The sequence below is a fragment of the Narcine bancroftii genome, chromosome 2, assembly GCF_036971445.1.
Source record: "Narcine bancroftii isolate sNarBan1 chromosome 2, sNarBan1.hap1, whole genome shotgun sequence".
NCBI lineage: Eukaryota > Metazoa > Chordata > Chondrichthyes > Torpediniformes > Narcinidae > Narcine > Narcine bancroftii.
The window spans coordinates 150,035,962-150,058,713 of NC_091470.1; the positions used below are offsets into that span (position 1 = coordinate 150,035,962).

Consider the following 22,752-nt stretch of genomic DNA (forward strand, 5'->3'; position numbering starts at 1 on the left):
TTTAGAAATAGACATTCTTACTTACACATTTAGTATCTTTGATGACTGAATGGTGTTCCAATTCCACAATCTTTCTCCAGGTCACATGGTTTAAAATTCTCACCTAACAAGTGGTCAGATTATAATTAATTTCTTCCAACAACACAATTCAGAGAAAAAAATTTGCAATAATTTGTGCAAAAGTTCTCAAAAAAAAAAAGGGGGGGGGTCCTTGCATTTGAGAAAATGCTGGCTTCAAAGCAGGGATTACTCCTGGAGGTTCATTAACCTCAGTAACACAAGTTAAAGAGCATCCTTTATGAGTGAGCTTCAGGCAACCTGAGTTTCAAACTTGAGAGATGTTAGATAATGTTAGAAGTAAACAGTAAAGGTTTACTATCTATTATTTACCAGGTATTTGGAATATAAATTATGTATATGATTTACAATTTATGTATGTTAGCTTATATGACTGTCCATACTGTCTTATTGAATTGTACCCTTTGGTTGTTCAAGTTCTTTATTAAAATCAATAAAAATATTTTAAAAAGAACAGAACATTTAATTTAAAAAAGACCAAGATTGTGTTATCCTGCACAGTAGTCACTCAAAACTGCAATTTCTTTGATAACAAATTGCTGTTTACACAAGGAGCTCATTTTCCAGTGATTACAAATTCCTTTGCACCAACGAATGCATACATGATTTCCGAACACAGAGCTGCAATGGTGTATTTAGAGGTTAGCGTGAGGAAACGTAACATTTGACGTTGCCGAATCAGAAGCAATAGACTGGTTTTTTTCATCCATTATCTGGACATATTCAGTACAATGTGATGGCACAATCACAAAGCAAGAAAAGACTCACGATCAGATGAGAAAGATCATAGACAAAAAGAAGTGAAGCAGGCTGGTGTATCTAAATTGCCTTCTGTAACTGGATGCACAAGTAGCTTTTTATTAAATGAACAGAAATGTGTGTAAAAAATGGTTATAGGGAGGATCCTGGGAATTACAGCTCTGAGTATTACATCAGTGGTGGGCAAGCTATTGGAGAGGATTCTGAGGGAAAGGATTTACAAGCATTTAGAGAAGCATAGTCTTCTCAGGGATAGTCAGCATGGCTTTGTGAGGGGTAGGTCGTGCCTCACGAGCTTAATTATGCTTTTTGAGGAAGTCACAAAAGAATGATGAAGGTAGAGAGGTAGATGTGGAATATAGGGATTTTAGTAAGGCTCCATGGTACTCTTACTCAAAAAGTCACAAGGCATGGGATCCATGGATGTGTGGATTCAAAATTGGCTTGCCTGCAGAAAACAAAGGGTAATAGTGGATGGCAAGTATTCTGCATGGAAGTCAGTGACTAGTGAAGTTCCACAGGGAACTGTTCTGGCATCCACATTCCTTGTGATTTTTAATAAGTGATCTGGAAGAAGTGGAGGGATGGGTCAGTGAATTTGCAGGTGACACGGAGATTGAATATGTTGTGGATAGTGGAGAAAACTGTTGTAGGTTACAACAAGGTATAGACAGGAAACAGAACTGGGCAGAAAAGTAGCAGATGGAGTTCAATCTGGATAAGAGTGAAGTGATGCATTTTAAAAGGTCAAACGGCAAGAGAGGGCAGGGTTAAAGGGCAGGGTTCTGAACACAGAGGGATCTTGGGTTTCAAATCCATAGATCTCAAGGTTGTTGCACAGATTGGTAGGGCAGTTAAAAAGATTAATGTACTTAGTCAGGGGATTCAATTCAAGAGTCCAGAGGTAATGTGGCAGCTCTATAAACTCTTCAGTTCTGGTCACCTTATTACAGGAAGGATGTGGCAACTATGGAGAGGGTGCAGAGGAGATCTATCAGGATGTTACCTGGATTGGAGAATGTGTCTAATAAGGCAAGGCGAGAAGAGCTAGGGATTTCTCTTTAGAGCTAACCAAGATAAGAGCTGACTTAATTGAGGTCTACAGATTATGAGAGGCATAAATTGTGTGGACAGCCAGCTCCTCTTTCTCAGAGCAAGAGCAACAAACAGTAGAAGACATTTGTAAAAATTTAGGGGATAAATCAGGGGAGAGTATATATATATTTTTTTTAAAATACACAGAGTGTATTAGGTGGCCTTGAATGTGTTGCCAGGTGTGGTGGTGGAGGGACAATAAGAATATTTAAAAGACTTAGGCAGATACATGGATGAAAGAAAATGTTTATTTTTTTAGTATGTTTATATAGGTCAGCACAACATCATGGGCTGAATGGCCTGTTCTGTAATATTCTATGTTAACACAGACTTGCAAAGGAGTAAAACACATTCTGTGCAATGATTTAACTAAGACTCATTCAAGAGCAGTAACAAAGGGAGGCTAGAAGCACAAGCTAATTTCTGTGTTCTATCAATTGACATCTGATGTCCACAGGTTGATACCACAAAAAGAAAATGTTGTAAAACCATAGTTTTTAACACTAACAATCCACTGTAGTGTTCATGCTATGCAAGTGTGGAGAACAACAACACATACACCAAAGCCTTGGAAAACAAGACTGGTTTATTGTTTTGGCCATTGCACTTATATGAGCCCCAGGTGCTGACATCAAGGCCTCGCATCATCAGAGTGCTGGCCTGTGATTGGCATTTCCACCAGAGCTCCCCATCTTCCCGCCGTGTGAGAGGTCACCTGAGATGACGGCCAGTGTTGCCCCCAGGACCACACGGTCGCCATGTTTGTTAGCTATTTTGTGGGCCAGTCTGCATCTCCACATGTGGGCCACTACACACCACAATTTTTTATGGTCCAATTGAGGTTTCAAGTCCATGCAGCAAGCACAACATACAATGAGTTTCATGCAAACTGACTTGTTCCAGTAACATGGCAGTCTACACCCATGAAGTAGTGCAACAATTGCACTGGATATTGGCAAAACAATTGAAACAAAAAAATACCAGCGTATCATGGCAAGAGAAAGGCTTGTTATATTGAATTCAATTTAAGGTCGACTTCCAAGGGCTATCACAGACTGAAGATAAAATGCTGTTTCTTGAACTTGTGTTTCACATTGTTGGCAGTGTAGGAAGCCAAGAGAGGTCAGAGTGCAATGGAAAACTACAGCAACTGTAATCTCTCCTTTGGCATAGTTATATTTTGATGATACCCAAAATGTGTTTGAAGAACTGCTCCTCATCTTTTATCTCACTATGCTGTAATCCTTCATACTCCATAATGAATTTGACAATTTCTCATAACCACCTCTCCATCCACTCTCTCCACCAATGTTGCTGGATATTTCTGCTTCAATTTATGTCTGCGTAAATTTTGACTACAACTCCACACCATAATCCATCTAAACCAAAACATATAGAATTTCCTCCCTTAACCTCTCCATCTGTCTCATCAAGACTCTCTTAAAACACACCTCAGTCAAAATGATCAGTCTTAAAGCCATTCTTCCATACAACTTCTTCAGTTCTGCTTTTTATGTTATTATATGTGAAGTCCCATGGGGAATTTTGTTACATTAAATGACACATAAATATAAATGGCAAATATGTGAAGTAATTTTCTTTGAAATAGTCAACTTTCCTATAGTTTTTATGTATTTCTGACAGGATTTGTTATTGGCTATTAACTTCCTTGATTTATTTCACATTTCTTACCTTTTCATCATAACTGCCAATGGCCAGAAACTGGCTGCTTGGACTCCATGCAACTGATTTCACACCAAGAGACCACTCATATGCACTATAGGTGGACAGCAAGCGCCCATCCAATGAGTACAAAAGAACTTTATACTGGAAGGAACAAAACAGGTTTACTCATTACTGAGGTAGTGGTTTGGTGGTGGGGGAGTGAGGGGCAGGGGAGGAAAGAACAAAACAATTTTTGTTATTAAAATGTAAAATCTAGTTTTAAGGAACAAAAAAAAAAACTAACTTTAAAAAAATTCAAAAACCTTCATTCTTTCTGTTCTCATCTTTTGCTATTAATGTTTTAACTAATCTTGCCTCTGCCATACTTCACATTTTTAGAATATTCCTCACAAACTTTGGAAGGAATTCAAATTCCTGGGTGTCAACATCTCTGAAGATCTATCCTAGAACCATTATGCCAATGCAATCATGAAGAAGTCTCGCCAGTTGTTAGGAGTTTATGATTTGTCCCGCATCGGACTTGTCAGCCACAAACGAGCCTGCAGCTGACGTGGACTTTTTACCCCCTCCATAAATCTTCGTCCGCGAAGCCAAGCCAAAGAAGAATGATTTGGTATATCACCAAAATCTCTACCGTGGAGAACATTCAGACTGATTGTATCATTGACTGGCACAGGTGCCAATGCACAGGACAGGAAAAGGCTAAAGACAGTTGTAAACTCGGCCAACACCATCGTGGTCTTCACTCCATTAAGGACATCTTTAAGAGGGGGGTGTCTCTTAAAAGAAAGGAGCCTCCCTCATCACCCAGGCCATGCCCTCTTCTCACTGCTACCACAAGAAGGTACAGAAGCCTACATTACAAAAACAGCTTCTTCCTCTCTGCCATCAGATTTCTGAATGGACAATGAACCAAAGACACTGCTTCACTTTTCTTTTGAACTATTCATTTTTAATTTGTTTAATTTAATAACAATTTCTATACCTGTAAAGTACAATACCTCTGGGCACAAAACCACAAATATTGTGACACATGTTCATGTCAATAAACTGAATTCTGACATTTTAGAGTCAATAAGATACTTTGAAAGTTACTATCACCACATGAAGAGATGTGTGGAAGACAGCCAATTTCAAAATGTTCCATAAATAAACAGGCTAAGTCATTACTCAGAACTCTTTAAAAGTGAAAGAATAAATGGCCAATAACACCAGAACTCCTTGTTCTTCAATAATACTAGTTGATGTCCATTTGGAAGCACCGACATACCTTTGGTTCATCGTCTCAGTGACAATCTTCTAGATTATGAAATTAGGTTCAGGACCACACCGACACATTCAGAAGCACATTACAACTAAATCAAGGCTTACATTTGATAATATATAATTTTAGTCACATCCAAGTTCCTGCAAGTTTGTGTTATAATATTTTAAAGTCTTTTTTCCAATAAAAGAATAAGGACTCCCCATGTTGTTAACTATGTGTCATTGATTGCCTTGGACCCCAAATGTCATTTAAAAATGTACAATAATCTTTCATACAGATATATTTCTCAGAGTATGTATTCACCTCCAAACAGGAGTCCCAGACTGCCAGCACACAGCCATCAGGTGAAAATTCAATACCAGCCAGATCTTGAGTCTCAGTTTCAAAATGCTGAGTAAATTAAAGATGAAAGGCAAAAACATTTACCACATTAATTTCAGAAAAGCCAACTTTAAACAGATATTTACTTCACACCATTTACAGGAACACAAGAAGGGAATATAAGAATATTACATTCATATCCCCCAGGATATTATATCAAGTGAAATGAAGCTGCTGGGAGACGCAACAAGGATGGTAATGCAGACAAATAAGTTGGTGCATTATATGGCAAGTTCTATAATGGCTTACAAAACATCTTTCTCTTCTGGCATCAGTTTAAATCCAGGTTAATGGCTGAAAAAAAAAAACTTGTATCTAATCCAAATTCAAGTGCTGAAGTGGGACGATTAACAAAATTCGGACAACTTGGAAAAAGGGATTGGAAATTTCCCACTGGCACCATGTGAACCGATTTATTTGGAGCAACAAAAATAGCACTGTCACTCACACCTAACCTGTCTATGCATGATTCTAACTCCACAACACTAGCACTGGCTGAAAATGGGTCAGAGGGGAATGCAGGGGGAAAAAAAATCAAATGAAATGTTCCATTTTCTAGCACTACAAATGACCAAGTTTCTATAAATACATAACAATGACCCTTCATTTCATTTCATCAGTGTAGCAAGGTTTAGCTTCCTAAAACTGGGCAGTTTTAACTAATGGGTTCCAAAGCAGACACATATCCCCACTTTCAATAAGGAATAACACGTGCCCTTTTATAAACAAAGTTAATTACCCGCAGCAGCTGTAACTCACTGCACACAAAGATACTGATGTAGTCTTTGCAGTCCCGTCTCTCTGCCAGTGCCATGTAACGGCCATCCTTCGTGAAATCCATCCCTGAGATCATAAACAAGAATTTAATATATGGTATTTTATCAGATTGTCTAAACCTTAATGTTTTAAGCATTTGAGCAAAATACCTAATACACAATCACCTACACTTGATATACCCAAATATTAGTTACATTAAAGCTCTTTGATTTAACAAAACTTTTAATAGTACTTTTTAAAAAGAATTTTAAATATTATCTTTTTAAGATATGCTTAGAAACTCAATGACATTATGTAACTGAAAAAAGATTGCTTATCACCTCAAAAAAATGTTAATACAATACTATTTAAGGGCTATTTCACATTGGTCGAAAAATTCCATCAGGCACTCTCAGGTGCTAAACATTTTACATCCCAGAAGGGATTCCCTTGAGCATTACAGAAGAACTTGAACCACTTCATCTTGCTTGTGAATTCCCAAGATCATGTGGTTTACCCAGTACAGTGCCAAACTGGGATACCTGCCAAGTAGCAAATTATTTGTATTTATTCTTGGGCCTCATCTGTACTTGACTCTGTACATTAGTTCTGGAATTCCAAAACCTATTAGCAAGCCACAAAAGAAATCTTGCATTTGTTTAGCCAACAAATTACACAAGATTAGTTCAAATTGTTTTAGCATTCTTTTTTGAACTTGCTCAAAATGGTTATTTTTTAAAATTAAAATTACCTCTGGAATTTCAAATTATAGCAATGGAAGAATGTCTACAAAAGCTATCCTCACATAGGAATTAATTAATTATAAATTATAGTACCTCAAAGAAAAATAAAACTGTCTTTTGATTCACATTTTGACAAAAAGCAATGAATATTAATACACATAGGATCTTTTCTCTAAGGGAGGTTATCAAAGTACTCAGTCTCAGATGAATATTTGTATATATTGTTATTGACATGGTTCACAGTGAAGTATTAAATTTTAAAAAGTACATTTATCAGCCTTCTTGATAAGTGGCAGGTTTTTTTCCCCTGAAAGTTATCTTAATCTCTAGAACCTTGCCTAAACATATTTGTATTTGCAAGGATTTTTTCCATTCCTTAATAAAGGGTTCAAGACTGAAAGCTTGGTTATACATCTTCATCGATGCAATATAAAGTGTACTGTTTGACCCCATGAGTTTCCTCAGGATTGCATTTTTACTTTGTAAGGTCTATTATTCATTTTAAAGTCAGCAAGTTCAACTGTAAATTCAGGGTCAGCTTCATGGGGGGGGGGAGGGGGCATTTGCAGGCCATGCCCCCAAAAAGCGTTATTGTGCCCCCTCACCCAAACACGGATGGCAGGAACGGCACACAAAGCTCCCACACAAACAGCAGTTTGTGACCCACTCTGCGGTTACCCTAATGCCCCCTGATTAGATTTGTTCTGAAACCAACTATGTAAATTCAAACATCCTGCATGTGCTAATCAGAACCCATCCCTCATTATTTTTAAGATCAAAAGAAAAAAGCTGGGATAAAGGATGCTCTGCCATTCAGCAAGATCATGGTTAACCTTATAGTTCAAGTCCATTTTAGTTCAAAATTCCTTCATCAGCTTTATTTCCACAGCTATAAAATTGTAAAGCAGAAAAGTGGTTTTGATTACAAAACCACTTTTGGTTCACAATTTTTGTCCACTTATTACTGAGCTGAATGCTCTTTTACAAGGAATACCCAAGGAGATTGTCCAGAAACATCACATGATAAAGAAAGAACTTGGGATAGAAAGGAAGGATACGCTGAGATAGTTAAATGGGGAGAGTCTAAGTATAAATGGGAATATAAATGGTAGCATTACAAGGCTAAGTCACTGACTCTGTTTTCTAATCATTCAAACCTAAAGGATAATTCAGTGTTCAAGATCACCAACCAAACCTGCTGGTAAAAAATGGTATTTTGCAACTAATCTCTGGTTTGGTTCAAGGACAAAAACCTACTTAAGAATGACTGATTTCTGCTAGAACTGAAAAATTCATGGCAAGGATTCCAAAGTACAAGAACTAGACCCTATTTAATGAATTAAATTAATTAAGATTTTTCCAATTTTTTTCCCCATGTCAATTCTCCCTTTCTCCCCACCCCAGCAATTCTGCCACTAAGACAGGCAATCAATAATCCAAATAGGCAGATATTCAATCCTTCCTTTTGAGAACATTCATTTTCTTAACAAGCTACCTGATTAAGGTATTGCTTAAAGATTGATTTTTTTTTCCACCATGCAAACAAGTTAAGCAATGGTGGAAAATGTCTCTTATTTCACTTTCTTAACCACTTCCTTTCGGATTCAAAACAATGAATGAAAATACTTGGGGGGTAACTTAGCCCCCAACAAATTAAATGGGATTCAGCAATGTCTTTCAAATAGTAGCAAATGTTATAATAAATATTCTGGACTATAAATATTTATGTGTCCTTAATTCCATAAGATTGACACTTTCTCTTCTATCCTTTGAAATAATATTGTTCCTCCACTTACCATGCTGACAAGCTTTGGGATACTTGATGTATGATACAGATTTGGTGCATAATGACCAGACGGTGATTCTGAGCTGTCAAAAAAGTAACATTTTATTGCTTCAACAAGTAGAGAATGCAGGGAACTCCAAACGTGATCCCACAAAAGTTCTATGCGGGGAGCCTGCAGACTAACTATCCTTTCACAATGAATAACAAATCCCCATTAAATTATTAGCCTTAATGCAGTGATCAAAAATACAGTATTTTTAACTTGTAAAAATAAATACTAGACATAGTTCTTAGCCAAATTGTAGGAACAGTATGTGAAGTTAGCTCAACCCACATAAAGGGAACCAGGTTACCACAAAACTTCAAGCTAGAGAATGGTGAAGGGGGATAAAGTTGAAATGGCCAACCTTTCTCCTTCTAACAATTATTTCATGATCAAGCTGAATACTATACGTGTCAAACGGAAAAACAAAAACTACAGATGTTGGAATCTTTAGCAAATGACAAGATACTGGAAGAACTTGAATCAAGATACTGGAAGAACTTGAATCAAGATACTGGAAGAACTTGAATCACACAGCACCCATTGGTAGAAATGGTCAGGACCTTTTATCAAGGCAATGTCAGATTTTGATCTAATATTGTGATGTTGTTTGCAATCACCCACCCAGGAATGACCACCAAACAATATGCTAAAGGCTGATCAGCTCAAATACAAACAATTAATTCAAGGAAAAGGAAGAAATTAAATTATATTTTTTTGGGAACCAAACAGTTCAAAAAAACATCCAAATCCCTACCACAGACTTACAAGTCCTTCCACAATGTAATTTGCAACACAATTATTGTTACACAAATTAATTTATTAAAAAATTAATAAACAACTACTGCCATGAAATACTGATTCAGTGACTGTGTCAAGATCTTCAGCTTCCAACAATGTCAACATCACAAAAGAGCACGGATTAATAATTTTTTAAAAATCAAATAATTATTAGCCCCTTTTCCACTGGAATCCCAGTTAATTGGCCAAGCAGTGTCCCAGGATAGGAAGCCATTTGTGCTGTTTCCACTGGGCCACTTTAACTGAGACTCTGATTGTTTTTCCACAGAACCATTCATCCCTGGGGATTTCAGTTTAAGGTTTTACCATTTATTCAATGTTAATGAGTCACAGAACTCATTTAGCAGTTTGGGGGGGGAGGCGGGGGGAAGAAAGAGTCAAAAAATGAGTTTTCCCGACATACCACAATTAAGAAAAAAAATGCCCCTTCTGTCAAAGTTGGTTAAATTCCAAGACATCCCAATAGTGTACAATATTTGAAATATTTTCAAAATGCTTTTAAAAACTGCACACAGATATTTTAGTTCCAGTTAGAGCTCTCAGCTGTTGTTTTCAAGAGAAAGTAATCCTGAATTCTGCCATTATACAGCCACTTTTAAAATAGAATACAACTTGCTGACTTTGTCTAAACGTGGTATCTTAATATAGCCAGACCTTATGCCACTTGAAGAATGCCAAACACTAAGCATTACAATCAAGGAAGGATGAAGCTTCAAATATTAAATAAATTCAGTTATCAATATCATCCACCAAAGCATAAAAAGCAATGGAAAGAATTAATACAATTCTCAAAATTACAAAAGCAAGTCTTGGAATTACAACTCACCAAAAATTAAATTGATCTTATTCTGGCAGCTATAAATTAGTCGCCCTGTTACTATTTTCCACAGCCTTTTTAGTTTTGAAATACCTCTTGGCTAAGTACTAATAAGATAAACCAGTCAGCCCGTTGAGCCTGTTTCACCAATCTTGGGTTTTCTTTCTCTCCCAATATCCAACTCCTTTGAAGTTGGAAGGACTTTCAATCTCCAACTTGAATTCATTCAGTGAGTCTCCATCACTTGGAAATACGATTTTTGCCTGATCCCTCCTGTTAATATCTCAGATTTTTCATTCTAATGAAAAATAGTGACCTACTTTAAATAATTAGCTTCAGTTTAAAAGCCTCTATGAACTAGGAATGAAGTAGCTCTTCACGCCTCCAGCAATTGGAATTCACTTCTGGTCATTGCGTAGTGTTCACTTAACTACTGACCTATCGTGGACACTCAACATCTTCTCACTTGTCAGGAAGACACAACAGTGACTGTACCTCCTGAGAAGACTGAAGTGGGCAAGTCTACACCCACCATTATGTCAACCCTCTATAGGAGCTCTATCATGAATGTCCTGGACAGCTGCATCACAATGTGGAATGGTTGCTGCAGAGTAATGGATCGGAGATCAATACACAGGACCATAAGAATGCAGAGAGAATCAATGGAGTCTCCCTCCCCCACATTGACATGATCTACCATGATCATTGTCTGAAGAGGGTGGGCAAAAGGCCTTTACACCCTGCTTTGTAAAATGGGGATTTCCAGGAAATTTTCCTGAGAATCCTCCCATGAACCGGCGGTGTGAAAATGTTGGCCTGGGAAAATTACCCAGTCTGTTGTCCCACCTGAGTAATTTCCCCAGGCCATCCTCTCCCTGCAGTGTGAAAAAGGCAAATGGCCAAGCAGGGGAAGAGTTGTGATGTCAGCATTTGAATACAGCATCACATAAGCAATTAAAATAAAGAATCATACCACCTGATAACAGTAGGCCACTTTAGGACATTGTGATGGAAGCTCAATGTGGGATCAATGGTCATCCTCATTACCCATAATCCCCCTCGCAGCTAGAACTGCTCTGCATTTCCCAGAGTGGTTTCACCTGTGTGAGGGATTAAGGGTAACAAAGTTGGCCACATTGTGCCACCATTGCAATGTGCTGAAGCGGCTCTGAAACAGGGGTTGGGGGGGGTGACTTATCCCTGTGAGTGCGTAACGTATCATTGCTGAGGGAGGGGATGCCTCCCTAAATTGCCAGGGCAAGCAAATTAGAAGGAATTTAGGCCATGGTGTAAAAGGCCCGGGAAGTTCTTTCCTGGGAATTTCACCCAGGTCCAAGTTGGGTCACTGCTTGCCAACAGTATGAAAAGGCTTCCACCCTGCACATAGCATCTTTCGACTGCTCCTGTCAGGAAGAGATACAGGAGTATCAGAGCCAGCACCACCAGTCTGAGGAATAGCTTCTTCCCCCAGGCAGTGAGAATGACCAAAGGACCACACTAACCATTTGAGGCTCTCATATGTACAAAATAACATGTATTTATACAGATCAAATACTTGTCCTTTATATGTATTGCATGTCTGTATGTGTGTTATGTCTGGGTGTGTGTCTGTATGTTTTACATTGAGGACTGTAGAACACTTTCATTAAGTTGTACTTGTATATTCAGATGACAATAAAGTTGTCTGAACTACATTCTGAGGCTGTGGGTTTCCCCTGGCTTTCCATTTCATCCCACATCTCAAAGATGTATTGGATGTTAGTTTTATTGCCCACTGTGGCCCCTAATATAAATGACAAGTCAAAGCATTGAAAGATTGTGGTGGGGGGGGGGGGGGGGGGGGTGTGAGAAGGTGAATCTAAACAGGTATGAGAAAATAGGTCACAAGGAAATGTGGGGTAAATGGGATTATTCTGCATAATATCATAGACTTAACGGACTGAAATGCTCATGGCATAAGGGTATACTACTTGTGCCTAGTTCCCTTTCTACCAGTACATTCCAAGCATACAAAGAGTGTCAATTCGTGCACACACAGGAATTAATTTACAATAAACGTAAATATGGATACTCAAGTCGCAATTACATCACTGCCTCTGGGAATTCCTGCACACAAATTCAGTGTTCCATTTCCCCTTTTATTAAGGGATACTGTAAGTAATTCACTGGCTGCAAATGCTTTGGGATGTTCAGTAAAGAACATAAAAGGCTATATATAAATGAAAGTTTCTTTTCTAATCAAGACAGACTAATCAAAAATATAACTTGAGCATGTAATTTTGGACAAAATTATGGTTTTGTAATATCTGTCAATAACACAAGTTACTATACCTCAAGTCAGATGGGCACCAATGACTGCTACAGAAACATTCCAACAGATGCAATGCTGGTAACCACTGTACAAAATAACAACCTTTAAAAAGCTCAAATAACTTCCATTAGTGAACCAGTCAGAAGGACTCTTTTCATAGACATGCCTGTCAGCGTGGGATTTTACTGGATTATGCAGTAAACATTCCACAGAACAAAGTATTTGAAAGAAGGTAGGAAGTGCATTCAAAGCCAATTTTGTTTTGATTCAAAGAAAGTACAAAAACATACATCCTACAAAATAACTTTGTATCATTGCAAACTTCAACTAATACACTATTTGAAAAATCTTAAAGTAGATTCCCCAGATGGATCACTTAGTAAAATCAGCATGTAACAACCACTACTTGTGGGGATTACATGCACAGCATTTCATGGCTGTGAGAAAGGTAAGTCTCAAGATATCCAGTGTGGGGAAAGCTTTATTGAATACTTTTTGAGAACCTTCAGGGAAAAATAATGTTGCAAAATGTACGCAAGTGTAACAAGACTGAGGTACAGTAAGCAAAAAAAACAAACTAAAAAAAATAACAGGAGTTTAACAGTCCTTTGAACTTTCTAGTTGTTGTTTGGGGGCCTCTATGTGTGTGTTTATACTAAGGACACCTCGCATCACCGCGATTTTTTGTCCCTTGCATCACCACGCATTTTAAGACTACCCAAACTGTTTCTTCTGAGCAATTAAAACGGGGCGGGGCGGGGCGAGGCGGGGCGAGGCGGGGCGAGGCGGGGCGAGGCGGGGCGAGGCGGGGCGAGGCGGGGCGAGGCGGGGCGAGGCGGGGCGAGGCGGGGCGAGGCGGGGCGAGGCGGGGCGAGGCGGGGCGAGGCGGGGCGAGGCGGGGCGAGGCGGGGCGAGGCGGGGCGAGGCGGGGCGAGGCGGGGCGAGGCGGGGCGAGGCGGGGCGATGCAGGAAGTCCGATGAGCAATTGAAAACCGCGGGTGAAAAATCGCAACTTCCGGTGAGTCACCCGCGGTGTTTCCACTGCGAAGTCGTCCCTCGCATCGCCCCGCATCGACCACCTCAAAAGTAGGACGCCGGAGCACCTCGAATCGCCACACATCGGCCACAACCAGATATGTTTACAGTGTGGCCAGATTCGAGGTGTCACCACACATCACCGCACTTCACCTCACATTACCTCGCATCACCGCGCTTTTCCTGGCTCAGTAGAAACACCCCCTATGTTACAGCTACCCTTATCTTTTTACCCTTGCCATTTCTTATTTCAACCCATAAAGATTCCACAATTTCTGTCCCCATGTCCCTTCCTTCAAGTGATTTAACATTGTTTACCATTAGGGCCACACCACCCCCTACCTGCCTATCTTTCCTGTACATTCAGTTCCCAATCACATCCCTCATTCAGCAATGTTTCAGTGATGGCCACAATGTCATACCTTTCCATTTGCATCTTGGGGAGGCAGAGGTAGTTGCAGACAGGAGTGTCAGGGAGGCACTCACTCATAAATTTCAGGAGGCAGGGAGATGGGTGACTGTCAGGAGAGGGGAGGGAAAGACTCACACAGTGCAGGATTCCCCTGTGACCATTCAAATCAACAACAGGTATACTCTTTCGGATACTGTTGAAGGAGATGAGCGTCCAGGGACATTGAGGTGCTGATGTCTCCGGTACAGAGGCTGCTCCCCCAGCTCAGAAGGGAAGGGGAAAGAAGAGAGATAGTAATTGGGGACTCTTTGATTAGGCATGTGGATAGGCATTACTGTGGATGAAATCGAGGCTCCCAACTGGTGTGTTGCCTCCCAAGTGCCAGGGTTAGGGACATCTCTAATCGAGTTCACAGCATTCTGGCAGAGGAGGGGGAAGCAGACAAACGTCGTGGTCCATGTGGGAACATGGAGTGGAGTTGGGATGAGATCTTAAAAAGAGAATACAGGGAATTAGGTAGGAAGTTAAGAACTAAGACCTCAAGGGTGGTGATCTTAGGATTGCTGCCAGTGCCATGTGCTAGAGAGGGTAGAAATAGGTAGAGGAGGATGAGGCAGATGGATGCGTGCTGAAGAGTTGGTGCAGGGGGCAGGGTTTCAGATTTGTGGATCATGGGAATCTCTTCTAGGGAAGGTCTGACCTCTACAAACAAGATGGGCTGCACCTGAAATGGAAGGGGACTAATATCCTGGCAGGTAGGTTTGCTAGAGCTGTTGGGGAGGGTTTAAACTAGTTTGGCAGGGGGGGGTGGGAATCTGAATCTTAGTGCTGAGATTATGGTAGAAAGGAACCAGGGTGTAATGTGAGACAAAGTTAAAATTGGAAATAAGTCCAAATTGATGTGCAGCAAAAAAAAGACAAAGGAAAAGTCAAGATAATTTGGTAAACAATGGAACAATCAAATACCGGTCTAAGGGTATTGTACTTAAATGCAAAGAGTATTAGGAATAAGGTAGATGACCTAGTTGAGTCAAGCTGTGCTGAGCTGAGAGTTCTGATCAGACTCACCAAGTTACTGAAGATGGCAGCCCCTCTTGCTGTGCCTGCTCACTCTCCCATAACAACAGCTTTTGATTCTCTTAGAATATTCCTTGTTCATTTTTGACTTACTAACAGTTTGGATTATGTGCAGTTCTCAGGATTGGAACCCCCATCAAAATCTGGGAACAACCTGTACTGCACAATATCTTTTATTTGTTTGTACTTAGATGCTGACTCTTTTGGTTTAGAAAACCATTTTCAAGTTAGAAAACAAGAAAGCAGAATAAGATATTTCCTGGCATTTTCATGCTGCGATATAATAGCACGCAGGAGTCTCTAATAATGTAACAGACATTAAAAAAAAGCATTCAGTACCCAATTGGGATCACTTGTATAAAGTTCTATCTCATAAATGAGGCCTAAAGGAACACAGAAGCATAGTATTAAGCAGAATTGTGATTTGCCTAGCTAAAGGGCTCAACCCCACAGTTAAATGCAACACCAATCTGAAAAATGCCTTGGCTCTGACACCTATATCAGGCCTCATTATTTGCCTCAATCATCAACTTGCTATGCACCATCACTCACTCACTCACCCTTCAATTTCTCCCCCAGTTTCCATGCAATCAACTGGTTTCTTTGTATAATCCTATGTCCATTCCTTTTCCCAACTCACTTCCTCTCCGACATCCACAGCGACAGATCAGAGAGGAATAACTTTATGTTACTTTCAATAAGGTCTTGGGCTCCTTTCAGCGTGGAATATAGGAGACCTTTCAATGGAGTTCCCAATAGAGATCCAAGTGTTGCCAGCAATCATTGATTGAACATTCCCAAATCAATACAAGTAGGTATGTACATAAATACATAGGCAATTAAAAGAATGCTCTCATTTTATATCAATCTTTTCCCCAAAAATAACTATGAAAATTAAGAATAGAAAACAATGTTTCTATGAGTAAACACCTTGCCTCCAAAACTTTCCTGCTGGGAAAGTCTTTTCAAGATTCTTTTATTGTCATCAAGCAAAACAGAAAATCTATAAAATGAAATTTCCTTTAATCTATTGCAAAGAAAATATTTCTGCTGATAGAAAATATTTGCTTTGCAATAGATTAAAGGAAATTTTATTTAATAGATTTTCTGTTACAATCAGAATCTCCCCAGAGTCATTGAGTGTTAATGGATTCACCTCCAGTGCTGCCGCAGCCCCTGCAGCCAAACAGCCTTCAATCCAAACCATCAGCAACTCGAACTGCAGATGCAAACTTCTGACACAATCAGGAAGCTTCCGACATCCTCAGCACCCTCTTGCATCCCAGTTGATACCTGGTAACTCTTCATTAAGTCTCGAGTCAGTCTCCAGCAGTTCATAGCCTGATATGAGTCCCATAATCACAGTTGCCAGCAGTCCACCGTGTGTCTTCTTCAGCCACAGAGCCCCTCACTGGTCAGCCACATGGAAACCATCTCATAGGTCATCTCCTCAAACAGGGGTGATCTTCCCGTTTCCTGATGCCTTGCACCAGTCATCTGCTTCATCAGAGTCTGCAACTCCTTGAGGCTGCTGCCGTACACAGGCACTGCCATCTTGGGCTCAGACCCCACAGTTGCAGAATTTTGTAATAAATCACAGTCAGTTCATTTCATGGGCTTTTTAAAGCCTGTTCAGACTGGAATATTGGAGCCCAAGTGTGTCTCTGCTCCTACAGGCTATACCAGCAGCAGCTTTGCCATTACAGCAGTTCCGGCAGCATCACCATTTTATTTTTACCTCAATGGCTCTCGATTTTTGAAAATATTTGCCACCCTAACCAGATTAATTAAGCAGTCTGCAAGAAGCAAATAATTCCTATGTTCTATAAAGTTTGAGAACAGGCACAATTTGATTTCATAGTCCATGGTTGGGGCATTGGGAGCTCTGGTAGGCAGGTGGCTGAGGTGAGGATCTGTGGTTGGGGCACCAGGAACTCCAGTAGGTGGGCGGCTGAGGCATCAGGAGCTCGGATGGGCGGGCGGCTGTGGCAAAGTTCTTCAATCAAGGTGTTGGGAGCTCCGGTGGGCAGGCAGTCAGGAGCTTAGATGGTCGGGCAGCTGAGGCAAAGGTTTGCGGTCAAGGCATCTGGAGCACCAGTGGGGCCAAAAATAGGAGGGGGGGTTGACTTTATGGAAAATATACAAACTTTGGGCAAAACCTCCCCCCCCCTACATGTGATCAACTATTACATGAGAATATACTGTATGTTGCAAGGTACAATTGTGTAAAAGTAAAATTACTTGAACCAAAATGGATTCAAACTGAAAGCTCTCACTTCATGTTGATGGTAACCCAAAAAGTTATACCCACTCTGTTCAACTTACTGTGTATCCAGAAAGCAAGTTTGACAAAATAAAATGCCCATCTGCTCGAAACGAAAAGTTCAGCATCCAAGTTACATACGTAACAGAATTTATTTGAAAACTCTGCTAAAATGATGTGAAAGCAGATACCGGTTTGGTCTTTAGTAATTTCAGAAGTACAGCAACTGTGAAAAGGTTAATCATGGTTTCTCAATACTACTTTAATGAAAATAAAAAATTAATTCTCCTTTCTGCCACCACCTCCTTTCATTAATGAGGTGCATTAGAAAGAAATGATGATTGTAGATGGAATTTAACCCACAACATACTGTAAACACAAGTTTTTTTTTTTTACAGGCTAGATGGAGTAAGCAGATTAAACAGAAACACTGTCTGGTGGTTGAAAAACCACAGAAATTGGATAAAACAAAACTCATAGTGCACAACTATTTTGAAATCCCAATGGTTCACCATCTAGCTTACCTTTCCAGCATTTCCCCCTCCCCACCCCACCCACTCTCCAGGGCCCAGGTTCCTGACTGCTCCTTCAGCTTTTCTGGTTCATTATGAAGAATATGGTGTTGAATCACAGCTTTTTAATAAAACAAAAAGTATGATGTGTGGTTCCATTGTCAAACTATGTAATTTCCAAACAACAATGAATCAAGACTGAAGAAGTTGTTTAAAAAAACTAATATCCAAGAATCCAGAAAATCACCAATCTGGCATCAGAGTTTTACAGCACAACCTTGCTCTTGGGAGTTTTTTTTTCCCCCCACATTTCCATTGAATTATACTTCTCCAATTCTGAGGTAGTCAAATTGCAAGTAGATGGTCAGTTTTTAAATCTGTTCAATCAGCAATAAATATAGAAAATGGAGAACGATTAAGAAATGTGCATAACAGAAGTCATGGATTTGAGAATCTGCTGGCTGTTTGGAGGAGGTAGGGAGGGAGGATAGAAAAGCAGGCTGAAATAAACAGAGGAATTATAGGCAAGAGAAAATCAGCTAAATAAAGGTGGAGAGTAACAAAGCAGTTTATAGACATGAATGGGGGGGTGGGGGGGGGTAAACCAGCAGACAATTACTGAGGTCAGATCTCATGAGTGAGTGGAGTTCAATCCTGGATGGAACACAAGCACAGTTCCAGACGAGTTGACATTTGTAAATGAACAAAAATATGAGGTTGATCAGGGCATTGGACCAATGTTGAGTTGCAATATATGCTAAATGCAGCATTATATTTGGCAATAAAAGTTACATTCGAGTTCCACACATCATACTTTTTGTTTTATAAAAAAGCAGTGATTCAACACCATATTCACTGCACTCCACTTACATGTTCAAATTTTAGAATAACAATGTTTTAAAAGCACGTGTAATGTGGTACTTTAAAGATACAGCATGGTAGAAGGCCCTTCCAGCCCATGAAACCCATATATCTCAATTACACACAATTAACCGAACAATTTTGTAAGATTTGGAGGGTGGGAAGAAACCAGATCATGGAGAAAACCCACGCAGATCACAGGGAGAACTTACAAACTCTACAGACAGCGCAGTATTCAAAACCAGGTCACTAGCACTGTGATAGCATTGCACTAACCACTACACTAAAAGTGCCACAGGTAGTTTTCTGAAAATGATGGCACTATAATTGAAATGGAGAAAACAATTCACATTTTATTCTAAGTCACTAAGTTCAGGCTGTATTATTAGTTTATTCATTATTGGACAGATGTTTACCTTTACTCACATTGTTATAATTGTACAAAATGAGTGGAGCAAATGGTAGTTAACAACTGATACGACTTAAATCCTATTTCAGCTTCAGACAGCAACAGTTGATGCTGTCTTGCAGGGGAATTAACCTTACTTACATGGAACTCTGTAGTATTGAGTATGTGACGTCCATCTGGACTCCAACGTGAGGCCACTAACCCAGCAGATCCCTCATCAATCTTGCAGTGCCAATCAGGCTGCTCCAAAGACCAGACCTGTTTTTAAGAAGAGCTAAAATTATGAATGCAGACACTGGAAGCAGTCCTTAAACAGGAGTACAAGAGACAACTGCAGAAAACATTTCAGAAGGTTGAGAATTTAAGTAAACAAGTTAAATCATGAAAGACCGGTACTGGATACCTCTGGAAAGGTAATACTGCAATTTTCTTTGATTCCTTTCTTCTTTTCATGGTTTACAGCAAATTTTGATGATTCTAGGTTTTGTTTACTGACCACAGCAACAGATAAGGTGTTTGCTGTCATGATGAATAAGATTAACAAAATATGAGTTGTCTGAACCAGCCAATCTCAACAGGGGCCCTTGCATATTTAAGTAAAAGCAGCTTTCTTTTTAACCTCATGTAACAATTTTTTTGTAGCTGAAAGAAGCATGAAAGAAACCAAAATTTAATTGCTTCATAGGAAAGGAGGCCCATCAACTTTGAGTAGTCCTAAGGGGGCTTTTGATCTTTAAAAATACAATATTTACAAAATAGCTTGGTTTTGATTTTACATTCAATAGAGAGCTATGAAGAATAAAACTGATCAGAGCAAACTGTAATTTATTCCTCAAAGCCCCTCAATGATGTGCGATCACTACTTTTAGGAAAACATTTTGAATCAACAATAAATTGCTGGTTTTACAGTACAAAATCTACATTGAAAAAACTGTTAGCATAGCGAGGCACTTCTGCAGAGCGAGAGAAGAAAATTGCACACACGGGTATAAGTGAATTCAAGACTGATTTATTGATCTCGCCCTGCTTTTATAGACCCTGCTTCCCATTACTGGCCCCGGTTTTCCCGCTGCTGTGGTTGGATGAGACATCATCGGCGATCTGCCTTTGATTGGCCATGGTTTCTGCCATGCATGGTCCTGGCCAGTGAAGGCCATTTGTGTGAGAGGGCTTTCACACACCGCTTTAGTCCACCATTTTGAGTGCCGGTTCTGTTGCCAGGTAGCAGACCACTACATTAAAATTCTAATAGGATGCAGAGGACTGCCTGATGATGCAATTTCTGCACTGAAAATCAGGTCCACAATCACATGCAAGAAAAAAAGTATTCTGCATTGTATTTCTTTTCTTGTAATATTACTATCAAAGCAACCATTTAAAAAAGTAAATAATTAAGATAATTCAACAGAGTAGGTTCTAAATTATGATACAGAATATCAGCTTAATTTCTGCAATAACCTCACTTGAGCAATCATTTGATTAGGGTACAGTTTCAGCAGTTGTTTGGGAGGAGTGGGGGAAGATTTTAAAACTTCTGTTTGGCAAAATTATTTGACTCCAAAATGCATCATTTGGCAATATTCTTTACAAGCATATAAACTTGTTAAATATTGTATATTCACCAAAAGAGTTATTAAGTGATTCTAGTACCAAAGTTTTCTATTACACCTGCATATACAACTTTCTTGCAAATTAATAATGAACTTATGTCACTGAAAATTTAACAATAATTTTCAAGATGATTCTAGAGAACAAGATTTCAAGTCATTCAAGATAGTGTATAATCAAAGCCTACCACTCTTAGTGAATGGAGAGGAGGGGGAGGGGGGCCATTAAATGAACCCTAGTTAATTGTCAAGCATGTGATACTTTTTTTCTCATCTTACTGCAACTTACACATTTAGAAAAAAATTCCTGAAGCAAAAAGGGTTTTGTTTTGATCAATGAGTCTGTTTAAAGAGATCTTGTCCTGACAATAAACTCTGGAGCTAGGATGATGGTATCTCTTTTCCAAGTATTTGGTAAACCCATTATTTTCTGGAGCTGAACATTTGTAACGTAACCATTATTCTACTTTTCCCACCTGAATGTATCATCCATACACATCTTTTTAAACTCGTCTGCAATTCATTGCAGAAGTGAAACTATAAATTGCTATTAAATTACACAAAAAAAGCTTTAAAAATGTTATATAGAGCATTTAACATTGTTATAAGGCATCAAATAAATTGTAATAACAGAGAGCAATATTAAAGCAAAGGTCAAAAGATTTGGTGATAAAGGTAGATTTAAAAGAGAATTTAACAGAAGGAATAAGAGGAAGAGAGGCGACACATTGAGGAAAAGCATCATGGCTGTCAGTTAGATGTGCAACAGGTCAGAACTAGAACATGGATATCTTGCAGTTAACATTAGAACATATGAAAAAAAGGAAAAGGTGGCCATTTGGCTCCTTGCGTCTGCTCAACCAACCATTCAAAAGGATCATAGATAGAACTGTATAATTTTGGACTCAACACTAATTTCCTACTCTTTTCATTATATAAAGGTATTTATCATTCTTCTCTTTATAGAATAATCTCCAATGGTTTCCTGCCTAAAGAATTCCAAACATTTAAGATTATCTAAGAAAATAATTTTCCTTCACCTGCCTGAAATGGGTGCAATATATTCTAACAGTGCACTCAATACTCCAGTTTCCCACAATAAGGGAAACATTCTTTCAGCAGTCACCCTTCAAGCCCCCTCAGAATCCTATACATTTCAATAAGATCCCTCATTCTTCTGTCCTCTGATGAGTACAAGACCATTATACATTGACCCACAGGTACATCCTTTTAGAATCTTAAAGATTTATAGTTTGGAAAGGGCATGGTTTGAAAATTAAATGGAAATGTATTGATTGAATTATTGATATTGAAAATGATGATGGGAAATAACTTATTTGATTCATCCCATTTTCTCCAAACCATGGTTACCCACCTGCACAGGCCCCAAGCTATGCCTGCCTTTTTGTTGGCAATGTGGCGCAATCCATGCCATAAGCCCACGTAGGTAATGTTCCTCAAGTCTTCCTCTGCTACATTGATAACTACAATGATACTGTCTCATGCACCCATGATGAGTTCATCAACTTTATCCATTTTGCTCCTAACTTCCGCCCCGACCTCAAATTCATTTGGTTCATCTCTGGCAACTCTCCCCTTTTTTGATCTCTCTCTGTCTCCACCTCAGGAGACTAACTCCCTGCTGACATTTTCTACAAACTCACCAATTCCTACACTTACCTTGACTATATCTCTGCAAACCCTGTCCTCTGCAAGGGTTCTATTCTTTTCTGTCAATTTCTCCCTCTCTGTCACATCTGGATGAGGCCTTCAATCCAAGATGTCCTCCTTCTACCAAATAAAATGTGGCTTCCTCTCTACTGCCATCACCTCAACTCTTACCCACAACCCCTCTCTATTTCCCTCATATCTATCCTAGGCCTCTCTGCCCCTCGACACAATGATTCCCCTTGTCCTCACCTACCATCCCACCACCTTCCACATCCAACATATTATCTTCCGCAATTTCAGCCAGCTACAGCATTATCCCACCACCAGATACATCTTCCCTCTCCTCCCCTTTCCACAAGGACTGCTCCATCTGTGACTCTCT

At 39.4% G+C, this 22,752-nt stretch overlaps 1 protein-coding gene across 1 annotated transcript in view; it reads right to left on the reverse strand.

Moving 5' to 3' along the window:
- Window positions 1–22,752, reverse strand: part of wrap73 (WD repeat containing, antisense to TP73) — a 34,107-nt gene that overhangs the window by 5,355 nt on the left and 6,000 nt on the right. Inside the window, exons 3-8 of the mRNA XM_069918538.1 lie at window positions 19,234–19,350; window positions 8,562–8,634; window positions 6,006–6,109; window positions 5,189–5,275; window positions 3,625–3,759; window positions 26–103 (exon numbers count right to left, since the gene is read on the reverse strand). Coding sequence (XP_069774639.1) covers window positions 26–103; window positions 3,625–3,759; window positions 5,189–5,275; window positions 6,006–6,109; window positions 8,562–8,634; window positions 19,234–19,350 — 594 coding nt within the window. The remainder of the gene's footprint in view (window positions 1–25; window positions 104–3,624; window positions 3,760–5,188; window positions 5,276–6,005; window positions 6,110–8,561; window positions 8,635–19,233; window positions 19,351–22,752) is intronic.